We start from the raw sequence: 22,092 nt of genomic DNA on the forward strand, positions 1-22,092 counted from the left end.
TAATGTCAGTCTTGTCTTACCTTTTAGAGAGTTTTTTCCCCCCCAAAATGTAATATACTGACCTCCAAAATAAGAGCCATCAGTCAGTTTCATTTCTCTGCTGGATCTGGTAATGACGCCCGCTACGCCATGTTGAATAAAATACATTTTCTTCCCAACAGCTCCTTCACGGATGATATAATCTCCAGGCTGAAAAACCTCAAACTTCAGCTTGCTCAGCATGGCGGTGACGAAATTGGGGTCCGCATTAGCAAACAGAGGCATCGTGGCCACCAGTTTCCGACAGTTAAAATTTACTATCTCCTAGATAAAAAAAAATAAAATAAAAAAAGGTTAATAAAAGGCCAAACTTCACATTATATCCAAAAATTAACATCTATTGCCCTGTCAAAATATATTTTAAAGAGAACTATATATTCTATACGAATAAATAACATCATGACATAACACAATATGAGAAGTTACACTTTTTCAACCTTTGCGCCATGATTTGTTAAAACTTGCTGTGACTCAAACAATAAACACCTATCCTAGACTTAACAGCACCATGATAGAACAAATTTTCATTCTCCCATGTTCCTGGCCATTCTACATTTCCCTTGACACATTTTGTGACACCGTGATGATTGGAATAAGGTGAGAGAGTTCCTGACATTCTTTAAAATTGAGGAAACCATTTGGACAAGTGTTGAAATGTTTTGAATACAGAACAAGTCCAATTGAGTGTAACTTACTGCTAGCTTTAGCATTACCTGGAAAAATGAGAACTTTTACAGAAATACTTTGACCTCTGGTAACCAAAATTCAAAAGTCCGGTCCATATTCTCTGTTTGGTTGTGATCTATATGGTCTCAGTGGACTGCAGAAGGAAAAAATAGTGCATGCACCTTTTTTGGAATGGTAATGCAAAGGATATTCGTTTCATGAAAATATGTCTTTTTGAGTAGGTTTACTATGTAACCCAAACTGTTTAGAATGGTACAGGTAGGCAATGCAAATGTAAACAGGGGGGTGCACCACTGAAGTTATGCCTTGGTTCAAGGTGCATGGACCTTTAATGTTCATTATCATTTTGCTGTTCTCAAAGGCTATAAGACGATGTCAAGTTATTAAACATACCACTCCCTAGCCAAAAATGAGATCAGTAGTGTCAAGTGAAATCATTAATATAAAGATGGGTGCAGCCCGCAATCCCTGCACTCTTGAAGGTGACCTTGCTCCAGGTTGTAACCTACACCGTAAATAGAGGCAAAAAGGGAAATTAAAAGATGATGAAAACATTGTCACCGGGCTTCCTTCCTTTCACTTTGCAAGCAATATTCATGAGGGAAGTCTGTTACTTGAATGTCACCCCAAGGAAGTTATTGCTCATTAAGCGGAGCTAAATACAGTATTTAATAATGCAACAGCTCAATTTTATTATTTTTAGCTCAGCCAGAGAAGCCTTTTATTACAGAAAATATATTTAGCAGAAAATGAAATACAACCTTTTAGGAAGCAGAGGGTGAAGTGACTAGACGGGATGTGTCGACCTGTATGCCTAAAACATTAATGCTTCTGGGGCTTGCTACAGAGATATGGGATTAGCACTTCACAAATTACAGCATGGTGCCTGTTTTTAAAATGTCAGTGTGACATATAAAATGTCCAAGCTTAAAACTTGTGTTTTTGTTTCAGTATACTTTCAATGAAACATAGATTTAGGTTGTCTTTTTATATTTCTTTTTTTTTTTTTGAAAAGTTTTAGAAATGTTCAGCTAATGTGAACTAATTAACTAATTATATATGAAAAAAATGTGATCAATCATTTTTGCAGAAGGGCCAGGTGATGTCTGCCTGTTTGGGTTCTTTTTCTGGTGCATTAGCAGCTCAATGTACAATGCTGGGTATCCCCCCGTTTGCCCCTGTAATATATATATATTTTTTGGATTCAGCTGTGACATTAATTCTGTAAATGAAAATCATGAAAAAAAGTTCTAGTACATAAAACCCTCACAAAAACAAGCATACTACGGTGCTTAAATGGTCCTCCTCTAAAGAGGAATAGCCTTGGTGGGGGAAACGGTTTGCCTGACCAACCTGGCCAAAACCAGACGGGTCCTGTTTCTTGTGGGTTAGCCATAACCAGCCCACCAAGTACTAAGTTAGGAGCTCCCTCGAAGGAAGAATACCACTAATGGAGAGCGAATGACCATGAGGCCCAAAAGGGCTCTCAAAAAATTTAATGGCTGGACTTATAAGGCTACCAACATTCTACATTCCAGTGACCCAAAAACACACTTGTGACAACCAATATTTAAATAAATAAGTGCTAAGCATAAACACTGGGCAAAAGATAAAATATAGCCCATTCAGGAGTAGCCGCAGCCACTTGTATGCCCCTGGATGCTAAGAATGAATGAGCTCCCATGCACATACACATCATCCTGGCCTTGCCAATCAGGAAGATCCAAGATCCGGAACCCAGAAGAGAACCAGGTGAAGATAGTGGCACCAGAGATGGAGAAAGGAAAGGTGAGTGTAATTAAATTAAATCAGTCAGGCAGGTAAGTTTTTATTTTATTTTAAAGGGCACAACATCTGTGCCTTCTGTAATAAAGGACCTGGCTGGTCCTAATTTGTTTAATATTTAGGTTTAGTTCCATTTTAGGGATTCAAAGTCAACTGTGTTTGCCTGTGCCCATCTCCTGCCCACCCCAGCCCAGCTTATACCTACTTTATTATAGCTCCTCTTGCCACTTTGTTCGCCAACACATTAAAGAGGAGAAGCTTTGTAAATCTTTTCTGCTGACATGAAGCAAAGGACTCCTATAGTCCCCTGGCCCATGACAATGCTCCAACTAGGAAATTGGCCACTCTGGCCCCCAACACTATATATAGCAATGGAATAATATACAACACTATACCCCGGGGTAGCCTGGTAAAAATCTCCTGGTTTCCCTGCATGGCCAAGTACAAATTTACTTTAAAGGAAGCCTACAAAACCTTCAAAATAACCTCCCAAATCCAGTGTACTCCGGACTCTCATATACCATTAGCTAAGGTAAGACAAACTGACTGCAAAACCCAAGGTGATAAACATCACAAATTCACCTAGGATGCCAGTACTTGGTCCCTCTCATTCTTTGCCTCACTATTGGTCTGTGACCAGCCAATAGAGGCACAGGAGGCAGGACAAAAAACAGACTTGTTATTTTTCCTGTTTTACCTAATTTTTACTGGAAAAAATAAAAAAATTACATTAAGCCAAGTGCAGCCATAATAACAGTCAACAGAAATGTTAATAAAATGATATTATTAAATGCATTCATGAACTGGTATTTTTAAAACCATTATTTGATAAATAGAAAAAATATATAATGACATGGGCTTATTCTGTTTTTCCACCTCTTTTTACAGAATAAAGATTTTGTTCCTTTGGGTTGGGTATGATGGGTCACTTGCTACTAAAATATTTTTTGGTTTATTGTTGAACACTAGTAGATGGAGTTGTGTCCTCAAATGTTTAAAAAAATAATAACGTTGAATGAGTTTGTTACACAGCTTAAATAAGGATACAGCACCACCTAATGCTGTGGCTGGAAAATAAAAACCAATATTATTTTTCTAATAACAATATCAGATCAAAAATCTTGGTTTATATTTGAGGATAAACAGTATAAATTATTACTTTGAAACTGACATGCACAATATACACAATACAAATAATCCCATATGCAGCCTCAAAATATTGTTCTGCATATTACTGAGCCTTATAGCATTTAGTTGGTCTGCCGCCTCTGCAAAATTATTATTATTATTATAAAGGATTTATACATACCTACATATTACGCAGCGCTGTACATTAAATAGGGTTTGCAAATGACAAACAGATACAGACAGTAACACGGGAGGAGGAGATGACCCTGCCCAGAAGAGCTTTCAATCAAAGAGATAAGAATGCAAGTGGGTTCCAGCGTTCCTGGGGACATAAAATAATGTACTGCTCAAAAAAAACAAAAAAAACACACCGTGTCTGTTACACCTTATGGTGCCTATTCATAACCACTGGCACCTGGGAACTGTTAACAGTGCGGTTTATGAAACATCTGAACAAGTCCTGAAGAAGCTGAGCTGCTGTGAATTGCTCCTCAGTGCCTGCAGTTGCAGATGTCAAAAAGGGTTTGTTTTAAGGATTGTTACTTGCATCCTAGAACCTAAAATGCCTACAACCTTGCTTCTGATTCACTTTAAAGTGGAAGCCAACACTAAAAATATTGTCCAGAACCTGAAGGACAAACTGTTCTGTATCAAGCTACACACAGACTGCAGATTGCTTTGTTGTTCTGCAGCCTTCACAATGAAAGGAGAATTTAAAGCATTGTAAAATAAAACAGAAATACTCTGAATTCATTTTCCTATATTTATGGCCTTCATCACCTATCAGGAGCTTGTCTGTGATTCATCCATGAGGGAATGTCACTCCATGAGGGAATGGTTACAAACATCAAATGCAGCAACGAACAAGAATGTCTCAGTCAATATGAGCAACTTATTCAGAATAATTGAAACCTCTTAATGTTTAGAGGCAACAACAAAGATTTAATGAAGATCTTTTCTTTGTAATCTTTGAAGGAGCACTACTGAAAACTAAGCACTGCCATGGATGTGGATAAATAAGGAAGAAGTAGGTATTGTATTTGTAAGTATTTATTATTACACAAGTCTGTAAACCCAACCTATTGTGTAAAATGCATTTGCAGGTTTATTTATTAAAGTCATGCACAGGGCAATCTTTATAAACAATGCTACGTTTAATGAAGTCAAACCAGGTAAGATAAATTCTCACTGACTTATATGAAGGTGCTGGAACCTAAAATAAAACGTAAGATTTAAAAATATTACTCTGAAATATGTATTTTCTTCAGCTCTACTTGTATATATCGGACGTTAAAGATTGTTAAAAGAACTATTGCCTGCTGGTCTCACCAGATTTGGGGAGGAGATTTTGTGCGGTCACAACTGTACTGCTTTCTGCTCAACTTTCTGGAAGTTGTACCTGAGGACTTGTAGTGCAAGGCATTCAGTCCTAAATCTGGGCTTTCTGCACCTCCCTTGTTACTTTTAGAATATTACCCATTCCCGTGATTAGATTATGAATAATGGTGGGGGGTGGCAGCCCTGATTTGAGGACTTAAAGCTCTGCGTCTACCAAGATAGCCACCTCCGCATTAAAACATAGTGCAGAACAAGGTATGGTAGGTCAGTATTAGGGAACAGATCAGCTGTAATAAACCTACGGGTAATTCTGATGACTTCCTGGTGAAATAGTAAAGGAGTTCAACTCAAATACCAGTGGTAAAAACACAGCCAGGGTTAGAAAAAAACAGGAATAAAAGAATTAAATAAACAAAATATCCCCCATATCCTCTCAGCTTTATCATTTTAATAGAAAAAGTATTTTTTTTACGATTCTTTTATTATAACAAAAACTGTAAAGGATAGTTCTTTAATATCATTTTAATTGGGGAGATTAAGATTCCAATGATATCAGCGATGTCTTATTCATTAAATGTATTGCATTTATAAAGACATCATTCATAATAATATAGCAGAAATTAAGTAAAAAAAAATTGTCAGTACAAGAAAACCCCAAACAATGGATGGAAGACAATGGTTTATTGATACTGGACCAGAACTAAACTGCCTCAAGTACCCTAAACCAGCAGTAGAAGGAATCGGACACAATACGACTGCTCAGCATCCTTTGCGGTTCTTGTAAGCGGGCCACCATAATGAAATTAAATCATTTCTGTATTCATGCAAAAATGGCCTAATGTATTAATACCCAAAATGCCAGTTAAAGCCAAACTTAAAAAAAAATTACCTATTCATTCACTCAAAATTACTTACCTATTCATCAAAGGTTTCGATCAAGGTACTTACCGCTTCAAAGGAACCCAGCGTTGTCATGCTTTCCCTAATACTCCCTAATATGTCCCACACTGCCATTTTCTTTCTTCAGGGTTGATGATGTTGCCTGATCTTCCATTGCATGCATGAGATCAGGTGATGTGACTTCATCCAAATCGTAATAAATGGGCGCCATTCTCATTCCACACATTTGTAAGATTGTGCACCTGTTTATTCACACTTGTGAAAGGCCCCAGAGATGCAGTTCCCAATCTTGGTTATGCTCGAAGGAGAAGCTTAAAACATCCTGGAAAATGTGATGAAATCATCCCAGGAGGCTGTGGGTTTTCCCTTTAGTTTTTTCTGCCGTGGCAGTAAAGATGGAAAGGGAGGGACATTTAAAAAAAGTAATTAGATAAAAAAATAATTGTGTTTAATATGTAAAAGGGAAAAAAACACATTTGCATAATTTTGAAATTATGATGATAGGTTTGCTTTTACCCAGAAGTTTTTTCTAAATGATGCCTCACACTGAAAACTTAAAAGCTTTGCAGTACATTTAAAATATTGACCCTGCTTCCCACTGGCAATGCCTTGCAGGCTGATTTTCCTTCTGCAGTGTTGCCACCAATCTAAAGAAAGCAAAAGAAGAAAAAGGTGTTCTGGCTGCAGTTCAGCCTTCACCCACAGATCAGACCGTGCACGACGAAGCACAAGGATAGATCATGTGACCCGGCCCAAATAATTAGAATCCCATAATATATGGATAAACTGCTTGGTGCGACTAAGCATAATCAGTTTGGCTACCATGGTGTAGATGGATTTACATACATTTAAATTTACATGCATTTTAATATAAAGCGTTGGTAGAAAATCAGAACCTAACATATTCAAAGTTGCTTAAAATGCAATATTTTCTACAGCACAGCTCAATTCCCTTCTAAAAATCCCATAAAGAAAAACTATCAATAGCTTCTTTACAGGTATAACCAAATGTGAAATAGCTCAATTTCATCGCAATTATATCAGCAGCTTTCTCATATAATGCATATGAATTACTCTAAGCTCTCACCTGAAATAAGCTGTGCTGAAGCTGACTGGCTGCAACAAAAAGAAGTACCAAAGATATTCAGAGAGTTTATAAACAGCTTCTGTCTTAAAGGGATCCCAATAGGGAGAGAAATATGGCCAACGCCATCAGCTTAAAAAAAAATCGGATTTAAAAAAGACTGCAAATGTTCAAGAGAGCAAGTGCAATATATATACCGGTATATATATATATATATATATATATATATATATATATATATATATACCAGTAACCCATGATACCGTGATGAATATTATGCTCCTTATTAGGCTGGTATAGTGTTAAATTACAGCGAAAGTGGATACTTTTCATATTGTTAGGACAAGAAAGGGCTGTAGTCCAGCATAGGTGGAAACCATGGCTCCCTGCATAGACAGACAGTGCAGGAGGAGTGAATACAGACACCGGGCACAGGAAGTGTGTGACAGATAGGATAGGAACGGATCAGGTGTATTCACCCCAGAATTTTTTTTAAGCTGGGTGGGAAGCTGTAGGCGGGTGAGAGCCTCTGTACTGTGACCGAAAATCACCCAAAAACAGCCGGGTGGCTACTGAAAATTGCCGGGTAGTGAGCCTGGATAAAAGGGCTGTTGGGTACTGGCATATCTTGGTACTGGCAAGCTGCAAAATATAAGGTGTTTGTTTTGGGTTCAGTTTTTTTTTCAATTCATGAATCCCCACACCTATTATTCAAGTCATAAAACTCTATTGTCTAGATCTATGCTAGGGAACTTCACAGCCACCACTGGAACCTCACAGCTGCTTTAGGATGAAAGGCCACCTACAATTGGGTTTCACGACAAACACCTCTACATTGCAAATGATGGGATTAAACACAATGAAGATTTCAGGACTGGATGGGACAATATCCCGAGGTGGCTGTGCCATTTCCTAGGGGCCATACACAGGCCTGATTTATTAAGGCTTATTAAAGCTCTCCAAGATATACTATAATGGGGAAACCTGGGTGACCTAATAATCCTAGAATAGATTTCAGTGTTCTCCCCAGCCTTTTCAAGCTGGGTGCACCATCCAGAATTTTTCTGTAACCCCCTGGCTGTTTTTAGGTCGTCAATAAAAAATTGGGTCACATTACAGGAGCTGTTACCTATCTACAGCTGGGATTTAATAAAATCATATCCTATTATTTGGAAAATGTTTTCAATCCTTGAACAGATCTATCTGGGTTTGCTGGATAACCTATGTTCACCCATGACAGTCTATCTTCTCCAGTCTTGGAGAGTTTCAATAATTCAGGTCCAATGTTGATCTCTTAGGTTTATGGATAGGTGAGCAACTATAAGGCATTGATACTTGGAATAAACTTGACAAATCATGTTCTTGTGTAATGAAACAGTAAAAAAAAAACAGGTCTGTAAGTAAAATAAAGCAGAGTTATATTGAGCTTGTACCAATAATAATTATATTTACAAGAATAATCTTGTGTTTTTTTAAATTGAGTTCTCAAGGTGAACAGGGGGATAATTAATATGCAACAGAGAAGTCAGCACTCTCCCAAATATATTATAAATAGGTGCTAGTGGATTTTATGAGGAAGCAAAGAAATTGTAATAAAAATTGATTTAGGTATCTAAAGAAATGCCCATGAGGAAAAAAAATAATAGACCAGGGGAGACATATTAAAGAGAAAGAAAAGAAGGTCAGTCTACAAGAAACTGATTAGACTTTTGCAATAGACCATAGAGACATAGTAACTTCTAAATTAAAAATTGGATTGCTTTGTAAAAAAATGTTGAGGGCAAATTTATGAATACATTAGGAATAATATTAGTTTTAAACTGGGTGGGAAGAAATTTCGGGTGGGTTACAGCCCCTAAGTTGTGACCCAACTCTTCAGTTTCCCCCCCAAAACAACCAGGTGGTTACTCCAAAGTGCCGAGTGGTGCGCCCAGCTAAACAGGGCTGGGGAGAATACTAGATAAAGATGCTACTAAATATTTAAAAGGAACCATGTACCAAGTGGAACCCTTGTCACTGGGAAAAGACATAAAACGACTTCTTTTTATTAAAGCTCTCCAAGACTGGAGAAGATAGACTACTATGGGAGAACCTGGGTTATCCAGCAAAGCTGAAACAAATTTGGTCCAGGTTTGAAAATATTTGCCAACTAGTAGCAAATGAGTTTTAATCCTAGATCCGATTGCTGGATCACCCAGGTTGCCACCAATCTAAAGAAAGCAAAAGAAGAAAAATGTGTCCTGGCTGCAGTTCAGCCTTCCTCCGCAGGTCAGACCGTGCACGACGAAGCACAAGGATAGATCATGTGACGTGACCAAAATAATAAGAATCCTACAATATATGGATAAACTGCTTGGTGCAACGAAGCATAACCAGTTTAGCTACCGTAGTGTAGATGGATTTACATACATTTAAATTTACATGCATTTTAATATAAAGCATTTACATGCAATATGACATTAGGATGGGTATTTTGCAAGCTTCCATTGGAAGACATTTTAATTTACAATATGATGGGGATAGCTGATGAATTGATGGTAGAAACTCTAGATCAACCACATTTAATAAATAAATTCAGGTGGTTACAAAAAAATCACAAAATCATAAAAAAATCTAATCTAAATCTAAATTTAATTTTTACTTACCCAAAATTGCACCCATGTATGACATATGAAACTGATTAATAGATGTATCCCCTTTATTTCTTCAAGAAGCGGAATATTTGATATGTGAAACGCGTTTGTAATATGAAACCTTCCCTCCTCTAAACACAATTTTAGCTAGACATGCACTTTGCAGGATAGGTCACAAATTAAAAAAACAATGCATTTCTGGCACGTCTATCAACTGGGAGCAAAAGGTTAATCATGTTCATCCACCTACCATCAAATCATCTGCTTTCTCAGTTAAACTTTAAAGAAAAAAAATAACTTGACATGATGAATGTCATGTTTGCTAATACAATTATCATATTATTATATCTACCTTTTTTAAATACTTTTTTTGCTATGTTATGCTAACAAGATCCTACATGCATATAAGTGGATGTCCAATAGAGCTTCATGAAAATGTTAAAAATAGTATAAATTTGTGAGATAAAAACCATTGTGTTATCAAATACTAAATTATGTATATCAAAAAAAGATGAGCACAATGGTGCCCCACACAGAATACATGAGATGAGAGGAATATTATACATAGAAAAATTACAAAAAGTAAAATATTTTAGAGCTGTATTGGATATTAATGTATATTAGACTACAAATTCTACAATATTTTATTCAGAGCTAATCTCATAGCCAATGTCCCCAAAAAGTCTAAATTAAGTTGTGCATGAGTAATGAAACTGTACATGCAACCCCATTTAATTTTCATTTCCCTTTCATTTCCCCGAGATGTAGAATATTTGATCTGCGAAACGCGTTGACTACATGCAATCTCAGGATATACAATTCATCTGCAGCAATTAAAACTCCCCCAAATGCATACAATTGCATTTGTGACTATTATTGATACGTTTATAATTCACAGTAATGTGCATTTGATACTATTTTAGGAGTTTCCTAATGTGTATTAATTTTTTTTTAATAACAACTTGGCACAGAAACCTCATATGTGTATTTATTGCTAATTCTTATTATTTTTGTTTCGCTCATATGCTTTGTTTTTAATGATATACATTCAATAATCCAATTGAATTTAAAATATTTAGATTTTGAAAATATTTGATATTTCAGGTTTTTGAAAGTCCCATTAACTAACCTTATCTATGTTCTATTTCTTTCTGCTCATTGAAGATGTGGCCAAATACAGATCATCAACCTATTTATTATTTGTATTTTGTTTTAAAAATAAATTAAATATGTAAATGTATATTGTATATCTATGTTTTTAGACAAGGTATGGAGAAATTCCTCCAATGGCCAGCAATGTAAGAAGTGTTCAACTTACTGACCACCGAACTAATATACTGTGAGCTGTGGATATAATAATTATAGAAGGGGTTCCCTGAAGACATGAAAGTTATTTTAAGGGTTCCCCATGGTAAAATGGTCAAGGCAGGCTGCTGTATGAGATGCTAAAATTATATTATACAGTGGTACCTCGGTAAAAGTCCACTTTGGAATAAATCCAACTTGGTATAAGTCCTGTTTGGACACAAAAAATTTTGCTTGGTATCCAACCTTTGTGCTAGAACTTGTATGGGTCAAAATGAGTCATAACACCGCGTGCTACCCTTATTTACCTCTCTCGAGACAAAGCCACGACTGCCCACGAGTGTCAGTACGCCAGTTGCTTCCATTTAGTGAACAACCTGCGCTATAACTCTCTGTGAATTACATAACATCTCCTCCTCCTCCCTTCTCAGCACCATCCTAGTAGGCACTCAACTCTTCTCAGCTAGGTAAAGTGAGGTTACATTTTTATTTATTTCATCTAATTGCTTTTGTATTTATGTACTTTAGTATTAAGCATTGTTTAAATTATTTTTTACAACCCTATGAATGAAAATTATGCCAATAACTATAGGATTTTTTTTCATGGAAATGGATTATTAATTTTCCTTTTATTTCTTATGGGGAAAGTATGTTTGGTATAAGTCCTGTTTGGTATAAATCCAAGGATCTGGAACGAATTAAGGACTTATACCAAGGTACCACTGTAATTACAGATGTAGCAACCCATAAAATGTCTTTTATACAATAGAGTTCTACCAGAACAATAAAGAGAACATCCAACATATTACCAGTTTGCCATTCTAGGCCCCTAGACAATGCACAGGCTATCATTACCATCCAAATCCCCTAGATATATTGCCAACTGAATAAAGAACAGTCTAGCTTTTTTCTAATGGAAATTTGGAACATCAGCAAGAATTATTTTGGTGTTGTTCATAAGGGTTTAAAAACTTGTGCATAGCTCCGGCTGCTTTCACACTGCTTGCTCAGGCAGGCCATCGAATAATCGAGCACAGCAAGACTCTGACATCAAAATAAATATTTTATATGCATCTCAGTCTATAATGGTAGCATGTATAGGACATTGCCTACAATTATCATCAAGAGAATAACATTAGGAAAACAACATGTGCCGACAACCTGCAACTCAAATGGAAAAAAGCCAGCAGCCATTACTGGTAACTCTTGTATTAGCTTTAAATTTTACTGTAATGTATATTAAACAGAGAATACGTAAACTACAGGTTAACTCTGAAAAAGAATTAACAGACGGCTTAAGATTGCAGAAAGAGACGGGTAATGTGTTTTATGCAATAATCCATCCACGTGTTACTTAACATTTTTAACGTCCACTCAGCTTTGGTTTCCAGCATACCCAGCAATCCTGGCTTCCCCTGCACTTACCAGGATTGCATGAATTCCTGCACGGGAATTACATCATCCTTAGCCTGGCCAATCAAAATGTCCAAAGACTGCAATGAAAAGGATGGCAGTGCCTTGTGATGGAATAGGGATAGGTGAGTATAATAGGTTCAATTCTCCATTAATTACTTCCAAAAAAGATCCTAGCAGCTACAAATAACATTGGCTATCCATAGGGATGTCTCCTGTTAGCATTATGCAAGCCCTTACAATTCTTTTGGATTTGGGACATTATAGTTGCCAATTGGCATTTTACATACTTAATATGTATTTGATAAGTGGTAAAGTAAAAAAAAAAGAAATATTCCCAATTAGTTAAGAGAACCAGTAATTTCCCTAAATATGAATAAAAAAACCATCTAATGTATCACAAGTTGTCACATAAATGTGAAAATTCTTTGTGATATTGACAAAAAAAAGCAAAATGTTTAACAAAACACTTGTCTGATATTGCCAAAGGGTCTGTCATTTTTTATAACTTGACTTTACAAGGGTCACTATCAGGCCAGTTTATAGCATAGAAATCATATATAGAGGCCATTGGATTATACTAATGTAGGGGGTTAGAAAGATTACAGGTAGTCCCCGGGTTGCATACGAGATAGAGACTGTAGGTTTGTTCTTAAGTTGAATTTGTATGTAAGTTGGAACAGGTACATTATTTTAATAAATGCAATTAGGACAGATGTTTGTCTCAATGTATTTTTAGGCAGCGTGGTGTCAGTTACTGTATAAAACCCTCACTGTGAGTTAATCACAAACAAAGCAAAAAAAAAAACAAAAAAACTTTATGAAGCCTAGACATTCATTGCAAGCTGTGCTTTGATAAGCAAAAAGAAACAACTACAGAGTTTGTCTTTGTCAGTTGGTCATTAAAGTGTTACAAGAGCTTCCAGAACAGCAAAAGACATCTTCTGGAAGTCATGCGAACCCCACCCCATCAAGCCTCTGTCCTGCACACGAACAAGCAGGGAAGAGCAGGGAAGCCGGTTCCTAACTCGGGGATTACCTATATTATTACATCCTCCTACATAATCCTTAAAGGTGAACTCTAGGCAGATATAAAAGATACAACATTGTAATCAGTAACCTATCATTTACTACTTTAATGTATTTTTATATGTACAAAATTGAATTTGACCTAATATAAGCTTTACGTTGTCTCTGTCCAGCTGGGCTGAAGTGTCTGAAGTGGAATTAGCAAAACAAGAAACCAATCGATTTATGTGCTTATAAGAAGAATGCTGATAGGAGGAAAAATGAAGAGTGACAGAGAGAACAAGGGGCTCATCACCGTATGCATCTCTTTTTACTGTCCAATAAGAAGCTAGTGGCAGATTCAGGGCTTAGGGGAAGTGGATTGAAAGATCCTAGCCAGTGGGAAGAATGGCTCTCTTACAGATAGCCAAAAAGATCATTGGTGTTACCTAAACTAATCTAAGAGGCAGAAATTGTTCATTGCTTAAGGAACCCTCAGCAACTAGCAAAAACAAACCTGAAACCCTGGTTGAGGAACACTGCAATGGGTTAATAAAATTTCTAATGAGCTCTCTGAACCAATGACTGCCATAAATAGAAACACTCACTCCAAATATATACCTACATATTTTTACTGGGCAAATCATAAAAGCCCTATAAACAGAATATTTCTCATAGGCATTAAGAATGGGATTTTTCATAAGGCTTTATTGATGTAGCTAATACAAACTGGGTATCTTCATACATGAATTGATCATAATAAGGTCAATCTCTGCTTTTATAGCTAATTTGAATTACTATTATTTTATTATCTTTTATACATCTTTTATAATAAACTTATACAGATTTAATTTTTAAAATGACCTTTACCCATTTAAACTCCAGTACCTTTATTTCACTATGAACCTGTTCATCCAGCAATTACTTTGCTCCACTTTGAGAAAACAAAGTAATACATACTTTGCTTTTCCTTTTTGTGCAATCTAGGATTTCATTTGGCAATAGTTTTTTTTTTAGTTTGTTCTTTTTTTATGTTGCTTGGTAAAAAAAAGTTGAACTATAAATAATATACATTATATTATATAATCTGTACTTTAAAATAACACCAAAGCTATCTTTCTGGCACTAAACCTGGAAAGGCTGAAAATCAAAATAAGCAGCAGATGAAAGCATAGGTGATGCCATCTCCTGTGTACCGAAATAAACTGAGGTAGACAGGAAGTGGTTTTTCTAGTGCTCAGGGGTGGGGTCTCTGTTAGCCAAGGAGGGGCATTGATTGAGGGTTGGGTGGGCTCTAGGTCACAAAGGACAGACAAAGACATCCTAGGCGGGGGGTCCAATTTAATTTTTTGATACACATTTGAGGGCACATAGATAATTGTATAAATGTGCAGATATACTTTAAAGGATAACTGCAATTTCAGTAAACATGTTAAACTATTGCATTTGTATTTGTTTCTGCATCCCAATAAGAATGTTGATACAAGTTACAAATACCAAAGAACAATGTTATTCTGGTCTTTGCAAGCATCTTTGCTGTAAAACTGTTACTGTGCACCAATAAGGCAGCGGTCACCAACTGGTGAGAAAATTTTGGTGGTGTGCGGCTCTGGCCGTTGCACCCCCCCGCGGGGTTAGGAGAAGGACCTAACTGGGGGGCGCACAGGAAAGAGCCACGAACCACGTCTCCCGTACAGATTGTAGACTCAGGGCGGTGGGCAGGTTGTCTCTGGACACAACCCGCCCATTCTCCCATAACAGGCTCAGACCTGCAATGGGAGAGTGGGTGGGTTTTGGCATTATGACATCACACTGGAGGATGTTTCTCACCCTTCGAGTGACACACGGCTCCCCACGCATGAACGGTCCGGAGTCTGTGCATTTAGTGGTACGTACATCCGGACAGATTGGTGACCACTTCACTAAAGGACACTATTTGGATACAGAGACTGACACTGCATTGAACTATATAACCAACCACCTACTGGGTACTGATTTTATTGAATACATCGATTTATACTCATATCCATGAGGCTGTGGGTAATATATCAGCTTTTCTTGTGTACATTATAAGAAAGTATTCCGATTTACTACAGTGCACAAACAAGGACAACATTTTCTGGTATCCAGATGTCTCCTGTTAATTCCTGTTTGGAAAATTGGTAAATCTAAGGGTATACATGTAGAGAGCTGCCTTTCTCAACTTTTGAACCCCAAAGGAACCTTTAAAATAATCTCAGGGAACCCCAGCTAAAACCAAATCATTGGGTTTCAGTGGGAAAATGTCCCTAACATTAGAGGCCACATTAGTCAAGTTCTCGTTACAATGGTGTTCTAAACGCTACCTTTAGAGAGAGCTAAAAGAATTTCTGTGTTGTGCTTCTGACTCTGAAGTTGGCTCAAGGACTGTCGAGGCACCACAAAATGGGAGGTCAATCGTTTACCACTCAAGAAACTCCTAGGAACCTCTAAAGGAACCCTAGGGTGTCACGAAACCCAGGTTGACAAACGCTGATGTAGAATAATAGTTTCTTGCATCCTGACAACCTATAGTGGGGCCTAAGAATTGCCCTGTGATATGACAGGGTGTAACTAGCGCCCTCTGGAAAGTCTGCAATTGCACAAGGACTTCAGAAGGACAAGACAAGAATATGCTGCCAGTCTCCAGACATGATATAGTATATGGCGTTCATAACTGTACCCACCAATTTAATTATTTGGAGGTGTGCTTTAAAAAGACATTGCTTAATAAAACAATTCTGTATATTGCTTTCTACTTTCTATTGATTTTTTAAATTTATTTATTTTCTATTTCTATTTACTTCTGCTTTCCACGAATAGAATAATAAAATATTGCAGACAAATGAAAGATTAGCAAGTCTGTCAGAAGCACTTCCATTTATCTCAAGGTCGTGATCCTGTCACTTGCCTGCAATATTTTATCATGCTGCTTGTCGATTTATAGAACTATGAGATCAAAAAAAAAAAAAACTACAAAACCTTTGCTGTAGCAGACTGATTGGAGCATTTCCAAGAGTTATGGAACAACAAATGTTACATTTAACTATGTCTTTATTGTCTTAAAGCATCCCTCTTGCTCCACTATCTTTTAAAATCAAACCATACCTGTTAACGGAGATGGGTACATTTTTTCCTTCCAGGAGTTTCTGTTTTCTGGGGTAGCCACTGCTCTCACTGAGTTCTCTTACTGACCATCATACATTACAGGACACAATACCAATGTGGGGATGAGCAGCTGGAACCAGTGAGAACCTTGGGAGACCCAAGGAGGACAAGGACTAGGTTACACCCATAACACTTTTTTACTTTTGTTTTATTGTGGGCAAATGAAACCAGAAGAGTGGTAACAACCATAGATGGACAAGTAGAGAGCTAGCAACCACATGATGGAGAGCTCACCTGAAATGCTTAGGATATGTAGAATGAAGGTGAGAGAATCCATCCGATTTACCAGCATTACATTTTAAGGGGACCAGCCTAAGTTATGTTCAACTACTGTATGATATAAACATGATCTCTTACCACCAGCGGCCATTGGACATTTATACTTTGAAATGTGTTTAGTGAATAAGTAGATGTGTGGATTCAGTGATGTGTTCAGTGAGAAAAGTTGGCCGTTTGTTCAGTAATGGTGCTGGTCTCGAGAGTATATGTAGTCTGTGTGTCCAGTTAAATGTCAGGTCTCTAATTAATAGGTTGGCTGTGTTCTGTGATGTTGTTGGTCTCTAGTTAATAAGTAGGCTACAGTATGTGTTTTGTGGTGTCACTGGTCATCTCTCAATCTTGCATTGCTCAGGTGCAGGATCCATTGACATGTCTTCCTCCAAATGTAAAAAAAATGGGATCCGAACTAACTGTGCATGCGTGAGATCAAGATCTTGTTGTTTTTTTTTTAAATTTGAGAAAAGCCCCTGATGACACAATGCCCGATCTCAGACATGCTCAGAAAAAGCAGCCCACATCCTCCTGGGACATGTGACTACAGGTGTGACCATGACTGCAAATAGAAGGGAACTTTGTTAAAGGTGTAAAAGGTATAGCCAGTCTTTTACATTATGTTGAAAATGTGATTATAGGTTTGCTTTATTAGGTAGACGATCATTAATCTTTCTGCTTTTAGTGAATAAATAGAATTCAATCTCAGCAAGTTTTTGAGGGTTCAGTCCACAGTATTCTCATTGATGTCAGCAGTCTCTATTGGTCCCTCCTATAATATTAAAAAAAATTCCACCATTTCTGCAATGAGGCACCTTCCAACAAAATGGCCATTTTTCTGTATGGTCATTTTCTAGGAGGAAAGGAAACCCCGTGCAATATGGCAGTATGTTCTTATGACACTTCTCTGTCTGGTATCTTCCAGTGGTGTACTAAATGTGCGTCAATAGAACTGTGTAAGCCTAAAGCTGAACTGGGAACCATTTCAAAATTTTTGGAAGGGTTGGTAGCTTGTTACATGATGGTGTGCCTATTCCTTTTCTTTTAAATTCTTAACAGCTTAAACAATCAGGCTTTTACTTGCACCAGATAGTGTAGCCCCTGATGTATGTTTGTCCCCACCACAGACACTGAGAATGGAGGACCTCAACTTTATTTTAGTAGTACCACAAGTCTTTTAAACACCAATTAAAAGACAACAACTAATTACAACCTTCATGCCCCCCATTCCACACTTTTTGTATGGTTTGGTAATATTATAGTCATCAACAGCTTTCTGTACAGCCTTCAGCTCTGCTATCTAAAGATTTGCATAGAACAGCAGCGCACCTTAACAAAAGGCTGCTTAAAAGACCTGCCACAGAAAATATCCTTCTTCCATTTAATCTCTAAACATGATGTATGACACATAACAGAACATATGAAGGCTCTCTCCATCCCGAGCTGAATAACCAAGTCAATCATTTCTCAACAATGGAATACTGCTTAGTGCAGTGTTTCCATAATGCAACTTGGCATATCGCAATCTACATTGCATATATAAATGTATAGAACAAATCTTATTCATTCCTAGCAAACCTCTGTTTGTTAACATACTAATATAAATAAATGATTTGCAGTCCCCCTTAATATTTCAACTTGGCTCTTATGTAGGTATGCAGCAAAATCACTGCACCTTTTTTGACACCCAGAGACAAAGGTGAAAGCAGGAATGCGTCTTCATTTTTACACTGTACCAGGTACCATTCCAATTTTATTATACTAAGCTTTATTTATATATATATATATATATATATATATATATATATATATATTTATAATAATTCTGCCCCAACATATTATTTGTCTTTGGTGATAACCCTCAATGTAATGTACCTATAGAGGAGCAGTGATACCAACCTAGACTGCACTCCTGATTTGGATTTCAAACACTTCCCATTTGTTCTCTTATCACATAATAAAAATATCTTTCTTGCAGTTTTCTCCTAGGGGACTTAAATTGGAACTTTTTACAGATGCAAAGTGGTTGGTCCCTCCCCAAATCTAGTCCAGTCAGTCTTGTGCCGTCCCCCTTCCCTATTCATTCCGGCGCAGGCTGGACACCATGCACCGCCATCTTCGTCTTGCTCTGGGTTCTTCTTCCTATTTCACCCATTCATGAACTGCTGGTGCAAGTTCGAATGACACGCCTCCTGGAAAATGTATAAAAAGTCTCAATCCCACTGCGCATGCATGAGATCAGCACCTTTTTTTTTTACATTAGTTGGTCACTAAGGCCCAGTGTGCAGCATAATATGATGGGAATAGATGGAAAGCTCTTCTTTGTCCCAGTAACCTTGCAAATTCTTTCCTGCCTGGTGACTAGGATTCTTAGTACCAAACCTTAACCCCTTTTTTTTATGGTGGCTCATGCTTATCAATCCTTCCCTTTCCACACCACTTTTGGTGTCTAAATATACTTTCCCTTCTTGGTACCTACCCCTAACCTCCTACCTAGAGCTCAACTTTAGGCAAATGCTAACCTACCCAACGCCTAAACCCTACAGAGAACTGCCTAACTTTAACCTACCAGGTAGGTTACTTCAATAGGTAGCCTATTATGAGAAAACTCTAGCTTCGTTATTTCTGGAAGGGTAGGGGACAGTGTGGTTTGTGCCAGCTGAGGTAGAAGGTGGCACTATAGTGAAGTGGGTAAGGGGAAGGCTTTGGCTCACCAACAGTGAGGGTAGGAACAGTCCCATTTCTATTGTCTGGGTGCCTTGCAGTTGGCTTAGCTAGCTTTATGAAGCCTCCTGAAGGGGATACAAATTAGCTAATTGCTGGTAGAACAAGATCCTCTGTGAAGAGTATAGAGCGAGTAGAGGGAGAAAATCCACACTGGGGAAACGAGAAGGAGGGCTAAGCTGTGTGCTAATGTACAATACATCTACATGGCACTCAGCACTGGGTTCATTGGTGAATTTAGTGTAACAGTATTGGATTTTGGAAGAAAAAAAACATATGCATGCGTTTATCCCTCTACTTTCAGAGAGGCACGTAGCCGTAAGAATTAGGCACAGTGCCTACATGACCGGGTGCTGGGGCCTAGCCCAGAGCTTTTAAGGGGTTAAGAAAAAGGGTAGTGTTGCCAGAGGGGGCTGGGCTAGTGTACAACGTGGGAGAGGAGGAGATTAGGAATGGGAGATGTTGCAGGGGGAGTTTGGTAGTAGAAGGTAGTTATGACAATGGTGTTTATAAGGGATGGGCTAGAAGGTCCAAGCTACCCGCGTCATGTAATATATTAGCAGAGTTGTTCTCATTATCTGAATTTACTTTGTATTACATACTACCTACCTCTGAAATTTGTATTAATTTTTCTTGACCTTTGAATTCCGCATAAAATACTAATGACACCTTCATGCTATATTACATACTACTTACTGTGTAACCAACTACTGACCCCTGAACCCTGCATACAACTGATCCCAGTTACCTTTGTTATTGACTACAGAACTCTGCATTACATACTACTGACCCCTGTGGTAATAGAAATGTTTCAGTTTTAAAACATAGGCTTATGTTTTATTTACCATGCTACTTAAACCTCTTCCACTGCTAAAACACAATTACCACATCTATAATTTGCTGCCCCAGATATCTTCTGGATCTTTCACAGTCCTAGCAACACCCCCACTCGGGAAGCTTACTACACACCAATGAGCCAAGAGCCAATACTTGTTGCACACTACCATCAATCAAAAGAATCAAATAGGTGACAATAGATGGAAGCTACAAAAATATGGATGAATTGGTCCTGGAACTTTTCGTTCCTAGGAATTTCTGCAGGAAAAATTGTGTATCAAAGGCTCTTCATAGGAAGAAGCTTACAGTTTTGGTTATGGAGCTCCATATGGGATTTGCTCCATGTCACCATGTACTGAATACCCATTTACACTTTCCAGCCAATGCAGAAAGACCAGATTCTAATATTATCAGGGAAAGTATGACAAGGGCCACAGTGCACTATAGAGAGCTCAGACAAGGACGTAGCTTATTACTGTTCTGATAATCGTAAGGAGCAGAGCACACGGCCGCTAGAGGTTAAAAATCCCTCACATTTAGCACACATAAACCAGCCTGTCATAATCCTCTTGGTATCCACCCTGATTAGTTCTGGGGCTTGCTAAATTGGAAAGGCCATTATCCTTTCTGAGAGGTCATATTTCACGTGGTGCAGCGACCATAACCTTTTACGGCTTGTTTAATGTAAAAGATAAAGTAGAGTATGCCCCAGATAGCATTGGACTGAGCCGCTCCAGATCTATACAGTGAACTTTAAATCATGCTGCTTCTCGGCTCCCATTGGTGCATTTAAAGTAAATGTTGGATGGACTTGATTGAATCCCTCATTACTCATTATATGGGCCTTCTGCAAGACAAAGATTAGTGGACTGAAATGCATGCCTGTTCTTTTTAGTGTATATCTTTACACAACCGGAAAATAATAACATTTTCAGTACATTCCCGCAATACATTTCCTTGGGTTTTGTCTCTAGAAACATTGCAGTACCCAAGAGATCAACTTTACATCTAGGCAAAAACATTCTTAAAAATAATTACAGCCATGCCAGCTACCATTCCTCAGGGGTAAGAATGCTATAAATCCTTCCATGACTCCACTGCTGGACTATGGAACCCTTTCCCGTATCAATATAACATAGGTGGGTGGGGGGATTGCAGGTCATACGGAGCAGGTCTGACAATTGTACTTGGGATTTTGACATTGCCAGCTCACTACAGGAAATAAAAATCTTAGGCTGCGTACACACCTGCAATATTTGTTGTTGGAAATGAACAATCCATGAAAAATCATTCGATAATTGTTAACATAAAAAGTGCACAACTGGTCAAGGACGCTGACGAACGAAGACCGCCCCAGAGGATCTGATTGGGCGATGATCGTTCGTAATTTATTGTGAGTATGGTCGTTCAGTGATCAAGGATTGTTCTGTGATACACTTTCTCCTGTATATGTCACTTCCTGCATTGTTCGAACGACGATCATTCAAACGATTGCATCTAGTGTGTACATTATTGGTGGATTATATTTGAACGATCGTATGGTACAGCATGTACAGAATTGTGCACAATATGATTATTCAAAATTATTGTGAATAATCGTTTATCGTTCGTTTTTAAACGATAATTTTTGCACGTGTGTACCTAGCCTTACTTCCAGCAGATAAACAAGCTCTGTACTTGCAGTATGTTGAAAGGAATAAATCATAAAAATATTCATGTGTTGCAGAGATGTTTTTTATATGTGTAATACCCCAT

At 37.7% G+C, this 22,092-nt stretch overlaps 1 protein-coding gene across 1 annotated transcript in view; it reads right to left on the bottom strand.

Moving 5' to 3' along the window:
• The window catches only part of HCN1 (hyperpolarization activated cyclic nucleotide gated potassium channel 1), a 264,559-nt gene that overhangs the window by 38,660 nt on the left and 203,807 nt on the right, over window positions 1-22,092 (bottom strand). The window contains exon 6 of the mRNA XM_072416681.1: window positions 63-303. Coding sequence (XP_072272782.1) covers window positions 63-303 — 241 coding nt within the window. The remainder of the gene's footprint in view (window positions 1-62; window positions 304-22,092) is intronic.

The sequence above is a fragment of the Pyxicephalus adspersus genome, chromosome 6, assembly GCF_032062135.1.
Source record: "Pyxicephalus adspersus chromosome 6, UCB_Pads_2.0, whole genome shotgun sequence".
NCBI classification, from domain to species: domain Eukaryota; kingdom Metazoa; phylum Chordata; class Amphibia; order Anura; family Pyxicephalidae; genus Pyxicephalus; species Pyxicephalus adspersus.